Source organism: Trachemys scripta, chromosome 5 (assembly GCF_013100865.1).
Source record: "Trachemys scripta elegans isolate TJP31775 chromosome 5, CAS_Tse_1.0, whole genome shotgun sequence".
Classification (NCBI taxonomy): domain Eukaryota; kingdom Metazoa; phylum Chordata; order Testudines; family Emydidae; genus Trachemys; species Trachemys scripta.
The window spans coordinates 53,706,242-53,725,503 of NC_048302.1; the positions used below are offsets into that span (position 1 = coordinate 53,706,242).

The window sequence follows — 19,262 nt, forward strand, 5'->3', positions numbered from 1 at the left end:
ATGGAAACAGTAGTTAACAGAAACATATTTTTTATTATCAACTACACATGGGACTGGGAAGTGAAACTTGGACGGGGGCTTGTGTCAGGCGGGAAGGAAAGTACTTGTCAAACTTTGGGGAATGAGAGCCTTCTGCTGCTCGAGCTCTCTGCAGGGGTGGAGTGAGAGTTAGCAGGGACTCTGCCGCCTCTCCTTCTGTGCACTTTGGGTGAAGGGAGTATGGGACTTGGTGGCGGGGGAGGGCGGTTAGAGATGGACTGCAGCGGGGCTCTGTCCTCCTGCCTCCGTTCCTGCAGAACATCCACAAGGCGCCGGAGCGTGTCCGTTTGCTCCCTCAGTAGTCCAAGCAGGGTTTGAGTCGCCTGCTGGTCTTCCTGACGCCACCTCTCCTCCCGATCCATGTTTGCTTGGTGCATTCGGGTCAAGTTTTCCCGCCACTGGGTCTGCTGTGCTGCCTGGGCTCGGGAGCAGGCTATAAGCTCTGAGAACATGTCCTCCCGTGTCCTCTTCTTCTTATGCCTAATCCTCCCTAGCCTCTGGGAGTGTGATGACAGGCTAGGTTGTGAGACAGTCGCAGATGGGGCTGTGGGAATGGGAAAAAGGGAGTGAATTCCTCAGAAAGCTAAATGTACTTGTGAACAAAGAACATAGTCTTTCTCTGTGAACAGGACCATGCACAGCACCTATCACATGCGCACTCAGCACAAGGTCGAATTCTCGGCCTTCGCATTCAGTGTCTGGGGTTTTGCAGAGCACTTTCGAGAACCCTGTCAGGACAACGGAATTGCTCTTGCACGCAGACATGGTAAGCCGTAGATTCGTGGCAGCTTAAAACTTTAATATTAGCAATGGCCTCATTTCACATTGAAATCAATGTCGGTCCCTGCTGCCAGCAATCCGGCAAGCAGGAAGTCTGCTCCTGTCCCACACCCTCGCGGCTGTCCCCGGGAACGATCCCTTTCGGCTGACCCTCTCCCGCCTCCACCGCGTGGCTGCAAACCAGCGGTTACAGTTCTGTAAAGGAACGGTAAAGCAGTCCCAACACTAACATTCCCCTACCTCATTCAAAGCAGGTCGTCATGAGCGACATCACCCTCATGAGGATCTCTGAGAGCGACAGACAGAGAATGCTCCGGGAAAGCCTTCAAAGACCAGGGCCGTATGCCGCCATGCTGTGCCAAGCAATGATTCCGGAGTACTTGCTAGTCTCGTGGCGCGGCAACGTGTCCTACAACGGAGGACCCAATAAGGCCGCTCTCCCCAAGAACCTAATGCAGCGGATTTCAAATTACCTGCAGGAGAGCTTCCTTGAGATGTCCCCGGAGGATTTCTGCTCCATCCCCGGACATATAGACCGCATCTTACTGTAGCTGCAGTAGCAGGGACTAAACAGTAGAGCGGCTTGGGCAGGACAATCATGCAAAACCGGACATTGCTAGATTTTTTTCAAATAGTTGCACTGCCCATGACTGAACCGTTAAGTTAATCAAACTAATCATGAGAAACCCATTTTTTAAATTGTTAATAATCATGTTCTGTTACAAATAAATGTTTAGATGTTTACAACACTTACTGGATGATCCTTCACCAGATTCTGTGTCCGGGGTAACGGCTGGGGAGGGTTGGTAGGGGATCTCTGTAAGGGTGATGAAGAGATCCTGGCTGTCGGGGAAATCAGCGTTGTGAGCGCTGTCGACTGCCTCGTCCTCCTCATCTCCTTCCTCATCTTCCCCGTCCGCTAACATGTCCGAGGATCCGGCCGTGGACACTATCCCATCCTCAGAGTCCACAGTCAGTGGTGGGGTAGTGGTGGCGGCCGCACCGAGGATGGAATGCAGTGCCTCGTAGAAACGGGATGTCTGGGGATGGGATCCGGAGCGTCCGTTTGCCTCTTTGGTCTTCTGGTAGCCTTGCCTCAGCTCCTTGATTTTCACGCGGCACTGCGTTACATCCCGGCTGTATCCTCTCTCTGCCATGTCTTTAGAGATCTTCTCATAGATCTTTGCATTCCGTCTTTTGGATCGCAGCTCGGAAAGCACGGACTCATCGCCCCACACAGCGATGAGATCCAAGACTTCCCGATCAGTCCATGCTGGGGCCCTCTTTCTATTCTGAGATTGCACTGCCATCAGTGCTGGAGAGCTCTGCATCGTTGCCAGTGCTGCTGAGCTCGCCACGATGTCCAGACAGGAAATGAGATTCAAACTGGCCAGACAGGAAAAGGAATTCCAATTCAAATTTTCCCGGGGCTTTTCCTGTGTGGCAGTTCAGAACATCCGAGCTCTTACTGCTGTCCAGAGCGTCAACAGAGTGGTGCACTGTGGGATAGCTCCTGGAGCTATTAGCGTCGATTTCCATCCACACCTAGCCTAATTCGACATGGCCATGTCGAATTTAGCGCTACTCCCCTCGTCGGGGAGGAGTACAGAAGTCGAATTAAAGAGACCTCTATGTCGAACTAAATACCTTCGCGGTGTGGACGGGTGCAGGGTTAATTCGATGTAACGGCGCTAACTTCGACATAAACGTCTAGTGTAGACCAGGCCTGAGTGACTGGCTGAACAAGAATTAGGACTGAGTGGACTTGTAGGCTCTTTTTTGAATGCAGTTATTTTTGGTACATTATTCTACATTTGTAAGTTCAACTTTCATGATATAGAGATTGTATTACAGTACTTGTATGAGGTGAATTGAAAAATACTATTTCTTTTGTTTTTATAGCACAAATATTTGTAATAAAAATAAATATAAAGTGAGCATATACACTTTGTATTCAGTGTTGTAACTGAAATCAATATATTAAAATGTAGAAAACATCAAAAAATATTTAAATAAATGGTGTTCTATTATTGTTTAACAGTGCGATTAATCATGATTAATTTTTTAATCACTTGACATGTAGGGATATAAAAGAAGGTACTAACAGTGATTCCCCCAAGTGACAGTGACCCCCTCATAATTTGTCCCCCACACTTAAAATCCAACAGTTTCACCAAGTACAAAAATCTCTTGGGTCTTCTGATAAAACTTGTAAGCTACTGTCTGTAGAAACCATTGATTATATCTATCCTGTGAAAGATACTTTATTACTATGTAAAACTTACAAACAAGTTAATTGACTTTGTTCTTGAAGTAATTGATACAATGTAAAAAACACTATAAGCTGTTAAGTGACTTTCACTTCATTCAACGGCTCCTAGGACAGACCCTCACCTTCTGTGATTAAAGGGCCGGGAGTCTCAAATGAATTAGTACACCCCCCAAAAGTGGTGAAAACAGTAAATTAAAATATGGTTAAGATATGAAATGTATGTTAATAAATGCTTGATGTACATAAATGGTTAGGGAGATGCTAGCCTAGAAAGGGAGTATCCATCGGCCAAAGAATGTGTCAAGTAGGACCCCCAAACAACCCCCTGAGGGTAAACTGGAATCCACCCCATCACCTGGAAGGATGAGAAACACAAACTTTGGACAGTGTGAAGCCACCAGGAATGTGCCACTTTGAACAGGAATGTGCCATCTGCTGATTGAGTCAGCAACAGCAGGATAAAACAGTTCCCATAGACTAACATAGGAATTAATTCCTATAAGAATGGACTCTAAAGACTGATGACTTTGAGTCTCTGGTTATGCTGCCAACCTCCAGGAGCATCAGGTGCACCTGACACAGACTCGGCTCCATCCTCATGACCAAGATACCTGGCCAGTAACTTGGCATGAGCAACTTCTAGGCTGATAACTATAACACCTATACAAAACTTGAATGAATAATTGTGTGAATGAACTCTCTCTCTCTCTCTCTTTATACATATATATATATATGTGTGTGTGTGTGTAAAAAATAAGTAGTCAAACAACGTTGTTTACTTTTATCTTTTGCTTTATCAATATATTTACAATAAATGAGGCATCTTTGCCTTATCCCTCTTAATAAGATCCTGCTGGTTTTTATTCTATTGGTATAACAGACAGCCCTACTACATAGTTATTTAAAACCTCATGAATCAGGTAGTAAAGGCTGATGTTCGCAATACCATAAGTCTCCAAAAATTTGGTTTCCAGAGTAATTTCAGATATTCTACCTCAGACCTAGAATCTTTGTGTCTGATAACCAAGAGCCTGAATTACCTGATTATTAGCTGGGATGCCAGTCAGGTTCACATGCCAACTGGCAATTTTTGGGGAAAAAATCTTCCTTGAATGTCTGATAAATTGGATTTGTGCATTAGTTTTCACAATCAAGAGGACAGGGGTAACTAGTAGGTCAATTTGTACTGACTCTTCAAAAGCATTCAATATGGTGAATCAGGCATTTTGTTATGCTAATTGTTCTGATTTGCTAGAAATAAACATGCCCTAAAACAGCTTAAATAAACCCTTAATGGTAGGAAACAGTTGGTGAGTCTCAGAGGTTCAGCTTCAGAGCCACAATAAGTAACATCTGATGTTCCCTAGGGCTCTGTGCTTGATGTTTTTCCCCCCTTACTGATGTTTTATGTAAGGCAATGTTGATAAGGCTGGAATCAATGCAACAGGGTTTTGCATAAAAGAACAAAATTGGAAAATGGCTAATGTTTTGAGTTTCCATTTTAACAAAATCTCATGCTGTAGCATTTTATAACTAACAGATCCAATTTAGTAACAACTAGAACTAGAAAAAACTGGCAAAGGGAAGTAAACCACCAACATAGGGATACATCAGATTCACGCAATACACATTTCACTTCTTCTTTTTAAAATTATAAAACTGTGGATGCTAATTTTAGAGATTCTGATTACAGGATTATCAACCCCTTAAGATTAAAAAAAATATAACTGAAAAGTGTTTTAAAGTCTACACACGCAGTGAGCAATGTTGTTGCTCACACAACACATTCCAATCAATATAGTTCTCTCTTATTTCAAGCTTCATCTACTGAACGTCTAGAATTTCATACAGATTCACAAACAGCTTGGCTCTTATTCCCCTATCTTACCATGCTGTCTTCTATGCAGGAATAAGTAAAGAAAAGAGGGGGACACACAAAGGTGGCTTTATGCGAACTTTGCATCTCCTGGATTCTGGGAGCATACAGGGACTCAATGGGTTCCTGGCAAAAGTCAGAGCATCTCCAGAGGCTGCTCTAGTTTGCAGTCTTCTTCAAAGGTTCTGTATGGGTTCACAGCAGCTCATAACAGCTTGTGTGAGACAATCTTGGGTACATTCCCTCTCCACCCAGCATGCTACTATGCTAGAAAAGCACAGAGCCATTCCAATGGCCCTATACATCCAGGGAATCCCTTACTCTGGGCAATTCCCATATCCATATGGCCAGTTTTACCAACTTTGGCTTCTGTATGGTGGTTGTACATTATAGAGGGATAACAGCAGCACTAAGAATCAGGGCTCTTGCTTTTTGTTTACATTTTTCTCTAAAAGTTAAAGTACATTTAAACTGTGGACATTAGCATTTGTTATTCCAAATGACCTCATCTTTTAAATTAATATGCTTTTCATTGATGTCAGGATTACACTTACATAAAAACAGGAAGGTCAGTTATAATCTCAGAACTAACCTATTTTAAAGATCTATTATCGATTAACATCTACTAAACTTTAAGCTCTGTTCAGTTGTGATTAATATGCTTGTACATCTCTATGAACACGAACTTTTCCAACTAGTGTCTTTTGCATTTTGTAGAAAAATTGTGATCTCACAGGACTTCAGATACACATTAGAAAAGTGCCACTTTTGCCAGATGGTGCTGCAGTTCGTGCTTTGCACTGCTGTGTGGAATTCAGCTCAGCTGTCCTTCTTGGCCTCTCTGCTCTCCACATAGGCTAACAAGGTGATGTAAAGGTGGCTGGGTTTGCTGAGCGATTCCCTAGAGCAGGGGTCGGCAACCTTTCAGAAGTGGTGTGCCGAGTCTTCATTTATTCACTCTAATTTAAGGTTTCGCATGCCAGTAATACATTTTAATGTTTTTAGAAGGTCTCTTTCTACAAGTCTATAATATATAACTAAACTATTATTTCATGTAAAGTAAATAAGGTTTTTTAAAATGTTTAAGAAGCTTCATTTAAAATTAAATTAAAATGCAGAACCCCCTCGACTGGTGGCCAGGACCCGGGCAGCGTGAGTGTCACTGAAAATCAGCTTGCATGCCGCCTTCGGCCCTCATGCCATAGGTTGCCTACCCCTACTCTAGAGGGATGCCTGGAGCTGCTTGGTCCTCATAACCAGCAGGAGTCTGGCCTGCTAGCTGACTGTGCCAAAAGTCATTCCCCTTGCTCTAAGGAGACTCTTATTGGGCAAGAGGGAGCTTCACCCATTAGGTTTGGCAGGGCAAGGAGTAAGGATATTCAGATTCTCCTCTTGATGTACCACTTGATAACAGAGCTTAAGGTAAGTTGCTGGTTCTTATCCTTGCAAAACTGTATTGGTAGAATAGCTGAATGTATGTTGTTATTATATTGACTGACCATTGCATTCTGGTTTCTGTTTGCATCAAGCCAGTACTGCGTTCAAGTTTCCATATGTTCCACAATATGTCACAATTTTAGGAGCAGACAGTCTTCGCGGGAAGGTAAATTTATCTGGCTGGTTAGGTCAGGCTGGTAAGGAGGAGATTTGTAGGATTCGTGGGTAGCTGGGACCAAAAGACATGCCAGCAGAGACTGTATGGAGTCTACATAGGCAGACTTTGGGGCAGCAAGGGAGGGCATTGTCCCCCCAAACTGCAAGCCTCAGGGGCAGGCAATCTGAAGCCTTGTCTACACTGCCACTTTACAGCGCTGAAACTTTCTCACTCAGGAGTGTGAAAAAACACCCCTCTGAGGCAGCAAGTTTCAGTGCTGTAAAGCGCCAGTGTAGACAGTGCACCAGTGCTGGGAGCTACGCCCCTCGTGGAGGTGGTTTTTTTAGAATGCTGGGAGAGCTCTCTCCCAGCGCTGTGCTGCAACCACACGTGTCACATTAAAGTGCTGCCGCAGCAGCGCTTTAGTGTTGCCAATGTAGACTAGCCCTAAATGATAGAAAGTAATTGTAGATTTTTCTACAGTTGTTTCAGTTGTTGTATTCAAGAGATGGTAACGAAATTACTAATATCTTTCTTTGAGAAGATTACTGATTTTTTTAGACAAAGGAAATGCAGTAGGTCTAATCTACCTGGATGTCAGTAAGGCACTTGATACAGTTCCACATGAGAAATTATTAGTTAATTTGGAGAAGATGGGGATTAATATGAGAACTGAAAGGTGGATAAGGAACTGATTAAAGGGAAGACAAGAACAGGTCATACTGAAAGGTGAACTCTCAGGTAGAAGAAGGTTACTAGTGGAATTCCTCAGGGATCAGTCTTGGGACCAACATTTTTATTGCTGACCTTGGCACAAAAAATGAGAGTATGCTAATAACACTTGCAGACGAGACAAAGTTGGGAGGTATTTCCAATACCAAGGAGGACCAGAATACCATACAAGAAGATCTGTAAACTGGAGTAATAGAAATGGGATGATATTTAATAGTGCAAAGTGCAATGTCATGCATTTAGGGACTAACAACAAGCATTAACTGTGGACCTATCAGTTGGAAGTGACAGTGGAGGAGAAAGAGCTGATCACAGGATAACTATAAACCATCAATATGATGCGGCCGTGAAAAGGCTAACAGTCCTGGGGCGCATCAGGCGAGGAATTTCCAGTAGAGACAGGGAAATGTTAATACCATTATGCAAGGCACTGGTGAGACCTCATCTGGAATACTGTGTGCAATTCTGGTCTCCCATGTTTAAGAAAGATGAATTCAAACTGGAACAGGTGCAGAGAAGGGCTACTAGGATGATCTAAGGAATGGAAAAATCTATCATATGAGAAGAGAATCAAGGAACTTGGCTTGTTTAGTCTAACCAATAGAAAGCTGAAGGGAGATACGATTACTCTGTATAAATACATCAAAGAGATGAATACCAGGGTGAGAGAGGAGTTATTTAAGTTAAGCATCAATGTGGACCCCAGAACAAATACATAAAAACTGGTCATCAACAAGTTTAGACTTGAAATTAGGTGAAGGCTTCTAACCATCAGAAAGGTGAAGTTCTGTGCCTCCCAAGTGGAGCAGTGGGGGCAAAAAACTTAACTGGCTTCAAGACTGAGCTTGATAAGTTTATAGAGGGGATGGTATTACAGACTGCATACAATGGCATGTAGCCCATTGGTGACTGCCTGTAGCAAAAATCCCCAACGGCTGGAGATGGGACACTGGATTGGGAGGGCTCTGAGTTACTACAGAGAATTCTTTCACAGGTATCTGCCTGGTGGGTCTTGCCCACGTGCTCAGGTTCTAACTGATCATCATATTTGGGGCCGGAATTTTCCCCTGGGTCAGATTGGCAGAGACTCTGGGGGTTTTCGCCTTCCTCTGCAGCATGGGGAATGGGTCACTTCCAGGTTTAAACTAGTGTAAATGGTGAATTCTCTGTAACTTGAAGTCTTTAAATCATGATTTGAGGACTTCGGTAACTCAGCAAGAGGTTAGGGGTTTATTACAGGAGTGAGTAGGTGAGGTTCTGTGGCCTGCAAAAGGTGCAGGAGGTCAGACTAGATGATCACAATGGTCCCTTCTGACTTTAGTAAAAGTATTTAAGTAAGAATATACATTACAATTTTAAACCTAACCAGTGTTCCATAAGTGACTTGCCACAAGATACCATAACATGTTAGTATTAGAGCTGAGTGGATCTAATATTTATTTAATTGTCTTTCTTGCTATAGGAAGTAGGTAAAAATATCTGACAGGAGCATTGTAAGTTATGCAAAAACACTAGAGTTTTCAATTGCCTAAGTAGTCCCTGGAATCATGGTTAAGGTTGTGCCCCTTCTTTCCCCCCCCATCTGAAATGGCGCCCCTGTGGGCGGGCAGGGGAATTTGTCCCCACCCTCCCAACACACAGCCCCGTTGGCCTGACTGGAGCCGCCGCCCCCCCCAAATATAGAAATCAAACTACACCTACGGGAATCTGTCTCAATGATGGCTCTAACCTTCTCTACAGAGGTGGAGCATGGCTTAGTGTAAGCCGTGTCCAGGCCAGGTGGGTCCGGATGGTAGCTCTGGTTGGGTAGCTATTTTGACATTGAGGTCTGTCAGCCAGGACCCAAAAAAAAAAAAAAAAGGCAGCTCATGCTTGGGCTCAGCTATTAGACGCCCTTTGTCACAAAGACTCCTGCCGTTTGTTTGCATTCTTCATGGTGGTTTATTTCATAAAGTTGCAGCCTTTGAGACAAACATGAGAAACAGACATACCCAAACTTACTGTTACTTGCACCTAAGTGGCACCTTAATTAGTGGCCTTATCTAAAGCCTACTGAATGCAATGAACAGCATCCCTTTGACTCAGCAGGCTTTGAAAGGACCTGCAGACCTTCATTCAAGGGATTTATTCTCACTTCCATGCACAAACGATTTAATTCAAACAGTGAAAGTCAACAGCAAGGTAAGAAGTGAAGAGTGTCCTTGTTAATCATTTCAAACTTTAAAAAGCACGCATATGCAGGTAAAATGTGCCTTGTGCTCCTCCTGAGTACTCTAGCCCGTGTTCGCAGCGCTCCTGCCACCTGCACCTCCCACCTGCTTCTCTGAGGCTGCGGGTGAGCCTCCCTTCCTGCTCTCCTGCTCCCCACAGATTCTTCCCCCGCAACCCCCACCCATGGAGCAGCCCCCCCCCACAGGGGATGCACTGGTGCTGAGCTGCCTGAGAGCCTGACCCTGGGGCCCCCTATTGCTGAGGGGTCCCTGCCAGGGCACTATGTGTTTCATGGTAAATCCGCCCCTGATGATGATCCTTTCTGGCCTTAAAGTATATAAGTCTGTAAGTGGAGGTGCTGGGGATGAGGGAAGGGGGAGGGAGGTTGTAGAGACCAAGGCCGCCCAGCACTCACCCACATCAGTGGCTCCTGGGCCCCACCAATGGCGCTGGGCCCAGCTCCCTGTTTCAGGTGTTGCACTGGTTACAGCACCACCCAGGTTTGGCCTGGCCATCCCCTCGCAATTGGCCACCCTCCGTCATCACCGCTCACTAAAATTGGGCCAAATTTGAGTGGTGCTGCAACCCCATGTGCCAGGTTGCAACACCCATAGTGGGGAGCCAGGCTCAGCCCCAGGGGATAGGAGCCACTGCTGCAGGGTGAGTTGGGGTGGGCTTGCTCTCCAATGCCTCCACCCCAAGGACCTCCTCTCCTAACTGGGCCCACAATCCATTTAGAACCTTCCTGTCACTGATGTGATCTCCCATTTGGGAAACATTGTATAAGACCTTGACGTGCTGGAACAGAATTCTGGGTATTAACATGCAATCAGCTTGCCACGCATCTCTTTTTCCATGCTCAGTATCCTGAAAACAGTGATTTTTTTCACCAGAAACTAAATTTGCAATCAAATGAGTTTTTCTCCCCTGCAATTAGGCAGTATATTTCCACCATCCTGTCTGCTCTTTGGCTAAGTCATTAAGGGTGTTATGAAACATGTCCCATCCCCAGATATAGAAGTCCATTACTATTCACGTTCTTTTGGGGCTACATATTTATGCAATTGTCACGGAAAAGCCTATTAAGTTAAATGAATGTACCATGGCCTGATATGAACTTTCTGCAGTATACCACTGCTAGGAGTAAACCTCAAAATCCTAGATTTGACTTAACACATAGTAAATCTAGCTCTTCAGCAGGTTCCATTTTTTCGTTATTTACAAAGATGTATTAGCTCTATGACATTGCACTACTGCTATCAGATTTCTGTTGTAGTAGAACACGTTTATTAATCAAAAGTCTCATAATTTTATAGTTTTACCATGAACTTTAGACAGAAGATTTCTCTTCTACTCTATCATTACACTTCTATTTTTAGTTTGAAAATATTTCCTTTATTTTCCCTCTCCTTCCCTGGGCTCCTGTTGACGGGCTCGTGAGGGGTGATCCTACTGTGTCTTGGTCCTGGACCATCACTTGATGCTGGCTACAGCAGAAGAGGTCAGTTCCCCAAGCCTCCCCTCGGTTCTCAGCCCCTGCAAACCGCCTGTCTCCTATTATTTCCCATCTCTGCCCTTCCTCAAAGGGGCCATATCCTTCCCTGCTTGGTCCACGGTCTTCTGGAATCACCTTGGCTGTTGCAGAGGGGCACCTATCTCCTGGTCAGACACCTTCTCTCTTACTTTGCTGGGCTCTTACAGAGGAGTGAATCACAAGCTGCTGCTTCTGCCAAGTGCCTCCAAAGCCCCACGTAGGGGTCTAGGAAATGAAGACAAGGGTTTCCCTAGTCCCATCCCTTGCCGGGCTCCCAAGTGCTCCCTGGCACTAAGCAGGAATCTACACAGTGAAGAGGTGGCTCCCCATTGGTTCTGTTGCTCCTTGCCCCTCAGAGGGTACGTCCAGCGCGATCGACCTATCGGGGATCGATTTATCGCGTCTCGTCTAGACGCGACAAATCGATCCCCGAATGCACTACCGTCGACTCCGGAACTCCACCAGAGTGAGAGGCGGAAGTGGAGTCGACGGGGGAGCCTCGGCCATCGATTCCATGCCGTGAGGACACGAGGTAAGTCGATCTAAGATACGTCAACTTCAGCTACACTATTCTCGTAGCTGAAGTTGCAAATCTTAGATCGATCCCTCCCCCAGTATACAGCAGCCCAGAGACATTGACTCAGTACTAAACTCAGGAACAGCAGCAGCATTGTTGCTGTGACACTGGTATAACCCCTCTTGCGGGGTCTGGGAAAGATTCCGGGTTGTGAGATCTTCCCAGGGAAGTGCATGAATATGCTGTCATTATGTGAGAGCATGAGATGAGAAGTTTAACTCTCTGTCAAAAAACAGTGAAACTATATACAAAGAGCTGTCCAATGCACACAGCACACAAACTGGAAAAAACAGGGGAAAATATTTCCCCCTGTTTTGTTTAATTATAGCAATCATAGGTGTCACTTGAGACAGCAATTTTGAAAAAATCAGATTAAAATGTGATTTTTAAAGCTGACAGAATCTCTTTAAACTAAGAAAATAAAATTTCTTATTATCAAACATTAAGTAAATCACCAGTATTTTGCATAATAGGTCAGAGGCTCCTGAGGAAAAAGTATCAATTTGATCTGAACTGGTACAGAGTAAGACTGCTGTACTACAACAGAATTAATCTAGTTACAGAAATTCTTAAGATTTTCATAACAAGAAGATCATATTGTGGTCTGTTTTGGGGGCTGTTTGCTGAGCTAAGTGAACAGGAGCAGCAACCAGGGGAGTTTTGTGAAGGAGTTTAAAGACAGATGGAGAGAGGCATTCCTTATTCCTTCCACATCCAGCACTCAAGCAGAGAGCGCCCTGGGACAGACAGCGAGCACAAGACAGAGTGAACTGCCAAGGTAAGGAGAGTGTAGCTGCAGTGAGACTTCAGCAGCAAGGGGAGAAGTATCTAGATAATACTTAGTCCTGCCTTGAGTGCAGAGGACTGGACTAGATGACCTCTCAAGATCCCTTCCAGTTCTATGATTCTAAGGCCGAGGGACTATAACCTAATGACTGGAAGGGCACCAGCAAAGCCCTTTGGGAAAGAAACATTGAGGGGAGGGAGGTGGGAGAAGGAAAAAGAAAGAGAAACCCAATACACCTAACAAACTAACTCTAAACTTAGGCCAATTACTCCCGACCCATCCAAAACAAACAAAAACCAAAACCCTGCAAGAGTAAAAAGAATGCAGGCAGAAGTCCAGTAGCTGAGTGGGGGGCTATCCACTTTATTGCACTGACTGCAACATCTACCTGCCTCATGGGTAATCATGGATGCCAGCAACTCATGGCCTTCAGAAGGACAGTATGGACTCTTGAAGCCAGGGTGTAGTTATGGGATACAGATGGTACAGAGAGGATACTTTCAGGGACGAAATAGAGTCTGACAGCCTCTGTGCTGTTAAGGATGGCAGTCTCAGGGAAGGAGAACATCAAGCAGGTATATAAATCACACTGAAGCCTGTATTTATAAGTCTGTCTCAGACACTATGTTACATAATACCTCTCTATTTCTGATGCTTCTGTTTCTTGTTATTTATCTGCCAAAAACACTGGAAGTTCGTTTTGAGCAATTAAAGGTTTAGCAGAAAAAACAGCCCTTTTCTTTCACGACACCTTTGTGCCATGTGCTCCCAAAGAGTTTTCTTCAAACACTCATGTGCTGCTTCTTTGTATAAAAATGTCAGTCTTGCACTGTTTCAAATTACATCAAGTCAATGGACAATGAAAGATAAAGAACTAATACTTAGGACTTTTCAGTAATAGAGCTGAAAGTGCTTTACCATGATGAGCCTTAATTAGCCCCATTTTACATATGGGGAAATGGAGGCAGAGAGGGGTTAGGTGACTTGCCCAGGTCATACTGGAAGTTACTGGCAAAGATAGGAATTCACTGACACTTCCAGTCAGATTCCCAATCCACTAAACAATGCTGTCTGAGAAAGAGAAAGAAAATCATGCTTTTTTTTTTTTAGCATAAGATCCAGATTTTCTACCAAAATATTTTTGACTTCATCTGGGTTTGAGTGGCAAATATCACTGTTAAACAACAAGCAGACTTTCTCTATGTGTACCACAACAATTAAGAATTTGACCAAATCATGTTTCAGCTCACACACCTTCAAGACAGAGTTGACTCAGTGAAATAGATAATTTCCTTACAATCTGAATGATTCTAAGATGGTATAAAGAAGAAAAAGTTTTACATATTTCCAGGTCTGTGATAGTCTTTGCGCAAGACGATAAAGCATTCTATGATTCTGAAAGATAATACATATACAAAACAATCTATGTACTGTTTTAGCAGAAAGGAGTTTTTTGAGTGTAACAGAGTGTAAATGAAAGTTAACAAGACATTGGCTACTGAAATTTACAAGAAATGCCTGCAGCGAGACTGGATGCATTGAACTTAGATGAGTACAGTGCAGTGCTTGAATAACCTACTTCAACATTTTGGGAATGAACTGTTGCTTTTCTATATTAGAGAGTGTATAAAATTGTAGAAAAGGCAGTTTAGCTACATTTCAAAAAACAGATTTCTGGCAAGCCTTTTTGGAATGTTGTGACATTATCAGATTAAAATATGACTATATAGATCATTGTTGCAACCAATGAAGTTTAACTCATATATTTGCAATGAATCTTATACAAAAAGTGGCTTGTAAGATATCTATGAAAAGGCTATGATTTGCTGATTATGATTATGCTATCTGTATGCATGTATCATTTTTGTATTTGAAGTTATAAGTACTGGCTCTATACCTGGATTTCAAAATGTTTGCTCCTGGGGTAACGCCAATGAAGTAGTCAGCCAGCACATCTTGGAGGGACTATTCAAATTGAGTGGCCCAACAAAAGGACACTTAACTCACAATGGGAGATGCCCATCTACACTGAGTGGACTATCTTATAAATGTGCTGTCTGGAATATAGGTAATGGCTTCCTGCAATGACTGGGCGAAATTGGGCATGAACATGCGACTTCAAACATTCTGTAAAGCACTCCTGCCCTATGTAGACCTTGCTGACACATTCTAAATGATACCTAGTTTGTACAATTATAGTCCCATTTGAAATCACACCCCTCTAGTGCGCTTTGCTGGTGCTGTGTAGACAAGCCCCAAGAAAAAATTAAAAAGGGCTTTTCATTCATGAAATATTTTTCAACACGACCCACATGACCTCTATCCTTATGCCCCTCAAGAGCTGTCACAGACTATAAAACTGAAATGTTTAACCACCAACACAGTATAACACCATCCACAGGCTAATTTAGGAATATCAACTGCTACAATGCAGTATGTGTAAATAAATCTCAATTAATTCCTTACTTTTGACACTATTGATCAGCCAGAAATACCATCAGCAAGTGTTGCTGAATCACTGAAATGATCACAGGAGAAACCTTTTCTTAATGCATTTCTTACTTGCAGCGTTCAGTCAGTTCCCAACTGAAAATGTGTAAGATTTTATATAGTCTCTGAAAATTCCTTTTGAGTAGCAGATGTGGAGGGGCCAACAAGATTTCATCCGATTTGAATAGATATTTCAAAAAGGAATATTCTAATCTACTATAATAAAAACCAACAAAACTCTATTTTACAATAAGACAAAGAGATTCCATATTAGCACTGTTATTACTCAGACTTCACTGTCATGATTTATAGTCTCCAGGACATTGGAGGAATTCTATTAAATTACAGAGCTACTACTTTATTGAGTATAAACACATTTGTAAGTATGAAGAAAAATAGAAAACCACCATTTAATATCCATCAGATTGGAGGGTTTTATCACTAGAACACCATAGTTGGAATTCTGCCTACTTCTATTCAAAACACCGCCTACTACCCTGTTTCCCCGAAAATAAGACAGTGTCTTATATTAATTTTTGCTCCCAAAGATGCGCTAGGTCTTATTTTCAGGGGATGTCTTATTTTTCAGAAATGAAAAATGCCTTATTATCGGTGGATGCCTTATTATCGGGGAGGTCTTATTATCGGGGGGATGCCTTATATTACAACGAGAGGCAAAACTGTAAGTAGGCCTTATTTTCGGAGGATGTCTTATTTTCGGGGAAACAGGGTAGTAATGATAGCATGCTATGTCAATACAAAACACATTTTATAATATTTGGTATTCTATGGGAAATTCCTACCCCAAAACCCAAGTCAGTAATTTTTACATTATATATAATAAATCATTCATTCAAAGTGGATGCTTCCAGACTAAAGCATTTCTACAAGTGTACGTGTATCTTTGTGTCTCTCTCACTCCCTACCACCATTGGTTCTAACCCAGAGCCATCCACACTGAAAGGATGAATTGAAAACAAGAGATAACAGACATTTTTCTCCGACAGCTTAGTGGCAGGAGTTTAAGTAGGGCTCTCAATTTAGGTTCAAATTTGACAATTTGAAAATCTTGTCAACGAACTTTAGACATAAATGGCAGAGATCACGAAATTCACTGATCACTGAATTTCTGCTGGTGTTATTTGCAAGACTTTGACATAGCCAAACTACAAGAAAAACCTCTTCCAATTTTTTATATGGAGATATGAATCCTAGTTTTCAGACTGGAAATAAGGCACACATTTTTAACAGTGAGGGTAATTAATCATTGGAACAATTTGCCAAGGGTCATGGTGGATTCTCCATGATGGACAAATTTTAAATAAAAATTAAATGTTTTCCTAAAATATATGCTCTAGAAATTATTCTGGGGAAGTTCTATGGCCCGAATTATATAGGAGGTCAGACAATATGATCACAACGGTCCCTTCTGGCCTTGGAATCTATGAAAATTACCACTCTCCTTTCTCCTGCCCCTTCCTCCCTCCCGCCCCCGTTCATAGTTTCAATTCAAGGTTCTAATGTTCACTGACCTGTGCTAAAAACTGAAGTTTATTATAAGGGCAACAAGGTCCCATCATCACTAACTTAAATACCAAAAAAGTCATCAAATTAATCCGCTGTCTCACAAACCTCACACCCAAAATATGTACAGTAACTCCTCACTTAACGTCCTCCCACTTAATGTTGTTTCAAAGTTACGTCGCTGCTCAATTAGGGAACATGCTCGTTTAAAGTTGTGCAATGCTCCCTTATAACGTCGTTTGGCTGCCTGCTCTGTCCACTGCTTGTAAGATTCTGTGGAAGAGCGGCGACTTTACTAGGGAGCATTGCACAAGTTCCTGTTCTCCCCCTCCCTCCCAGCGCTTCCCCCACTGCCAAACAGCTTAGGACGTTGGCGGCACTTAGGACTTTCTGGGAGGGAGGGGGAAGAGCGGGGAAATGCTGCGTCTCCACTCCTCCCCCATCTCTCCCAGAAAGTCCTAAGCGCTGCTAAACAGCTGTTTGGCAGCGCTTAGGACTTTGAGGGCGGGGGGGAAGGAGCGAGGGTGCAGCTGCTCCGGAGAGGAGGTGGAGTGGGGATGGTCCTGGAGTGGAGCAGGGACAGGAAGAGGCGGGCCTGGAGCATCCCCTGGAAAAGCTGGTGCTTGATCTTCTCAGGAGAAGCTGCTGCTGCTGCGAAGGTACTTCCTAGAGTCCTTGCCTGCAGCCAGCTGTGCGTGCCTGTGTGGGGTAAACCAGGGACACTTCCCAACCACAGTACACTACAGTACTGCACAGTATATAATGCCTTTTGTCTGCCCAAAAAAAGTTTCCTTGGAACCTAACCCCCCACATTTACATTAAATCTTATGGGAAAATTGGATTAGTTTAACATTGTTTCACTTAAAGTTGCATTTTTCAGGAACATAACTACAACTAAGTGAGGAGTTACTGTATGTATGTGTCTGTGTGCATGTGCACACTACTACAGTTGGAGGACTGAAGGCGAAAATTATGTTCCTTTTTTCTACACTTATATAGCATATTATATACACACATACATATGCATACACAAAATAGCCAACAGAATGCAAAAAGGTTATATTTCTATTGAGGATATATATAGAAAAAGTAAAGCAATGGAATCAAGTTCAAGTGGTTTGTAACTCACTACAAAGCCTGTTCAATCTACAGTATCTACTTAATAATGCGTTTTTACAGTTTAGGATACTGCACTCAAACGAAAGGCTCTAAAGCCCATAATGTGTAAAGTTAGGTCAGTTACCTACACCATGTGTACAATAAAAATAAACACTCTGATGGTGTTAATGAAGAGAGAGACAGACATAAATAAATTAGGTATGGAAGTGTTTTGGGACATTATAAAACTATTTCAACATATGCAAATTTTAAGTGATCAGTTCAGTTGACTCATGTTATAGTCATTAACTTGAAGACCACTGAAATCTGTGCACTGCAATAATTAGACACCACGTTGATAGGCACTTAGATCTTAGGTATCTTCGCTGCTCCTTCAATTGTAACTGACACCATATGCTTTTACTTCAGCATATCCCTGCTAGCATACAGGTGAACATTTAAGAAGCTGAATATTTTTAAAGTAATTAATTACCTGATAGCTTCATGAGGAGCTCAGATGCTGCCTTGACGGACATGTCCTGCCTTAACACATTTGTCTGCACTTCCTGTGGCTTGACAGTCTCCTCAGGGATGCTTGGGGCTGAGGCTTCGGGTCCCTGGTTGAACATATAGCTGGACTGAGACAAGGTTGAGCTTGCAGCTTCTTCATCCCGAGGCTCGTCTTTCACTTTAAACGTAGCAGTCAAGGGCTCTTTTTGATTTGCAGCTGTCAAGGGAGTTAAAAGGCTGGACTTAATGAGATGTATAATGCATAATCACACCGCAGCAGGAAACAGGAATGAACTGCAACCCAAGAACAGCTGGAGCAGGTATTGGGCACTAGAACATGACACTCCATTTAGAAATGGCTGGTAGGGTAGGTACGTATCTGCAGCTTTGGTACACAAGAGCTCAGAGTGTTGAATCTCAAGGAAATGTGCATTTCCCATGCCTCCCTTTCTTCTTCTGCCCCTGCCCCCACAACAGCTTTCCCATTGCTTGTGCTGTCTTGTATGTCTCCCACAAGCCTCATGGACACCTAAGGACACCACTTCACATAACAGCCAATTTGGCACAACCCATAACCATTTAGTTATGAAGCTATTTTTTAAAAACTGGATATAAAAGAGAGGAATAATAAAAGATAGCAAGAGAGAAGGCAGAAGAGGGGAACAAAGGGAAATGAAGAGAAGAGCAAATAGGTTACCCAAATGGTTTGTTGTAATAATCTTATGGGTGTGAATAGAAGGATTTTTAGAGGTCCCAAATACTTCTTGGGGAAGAGAGCCCTGCATTATCAAAGTATTTGGAGATTTTGTTAAAATATCCTTTTAACCCCGGTTCCCACCCTGGAGAAAAACCAAAACAAAGCAAACAGGTTTTCTTTTTAAATATCTTTTTAAATGCCTCATGTAAGCAACTGCTGCTTCTGGGAGCAAGGTCTATAGATCGTGGTGCTGCTTATGTTGGCTGGGCACAGAACCACTTTGGCAAATAGCTCTTCAGTTAGTAGTTGCTGGTGTTGGATCTGTGGCACTGAATTTAGTCAACTTGGTGAAACCAGGGACCTGGATACCACTTAAACAATATTGCCAACCCCAAACATTCTAAATTCATGAGTCAGGCCCCCTAAAATTATGAGAATGCCTTAAATCATTAGATTTATTTTAAAAATCGTCATATTATTTTCCCCCTACCTTTTAATTTTTTAACCTTTAGGCAAAGCCACCTGCCCCGAATTTGCTCAT

General features: G+C 43.0%; 1 protein-coding gene across 2 annotated transcripts in view; it reads right to left on the minus strand.

The window, feature by feature from the left end:
* The window catches only part of ZNF827 (zinc finger protein 827), a 146,665-nt gene that overhangs the window by 68,052 nt on the left and 59,351 nt on the right, over nt 1–19,262 (minus strand). For both annotated transcript variants that reach the window (XM_034771923.1, XM_034771922.1), the window contains exon 5: nt 18,008–18,241. In XM_034771923.1, the coding sequence (XP_034627814.1) occupies nt 18,008–18,241 (234 nt within the window). The remainder of the gene's footprint in view (nt 1–18,007; nt 18,242–19,262) is intronic.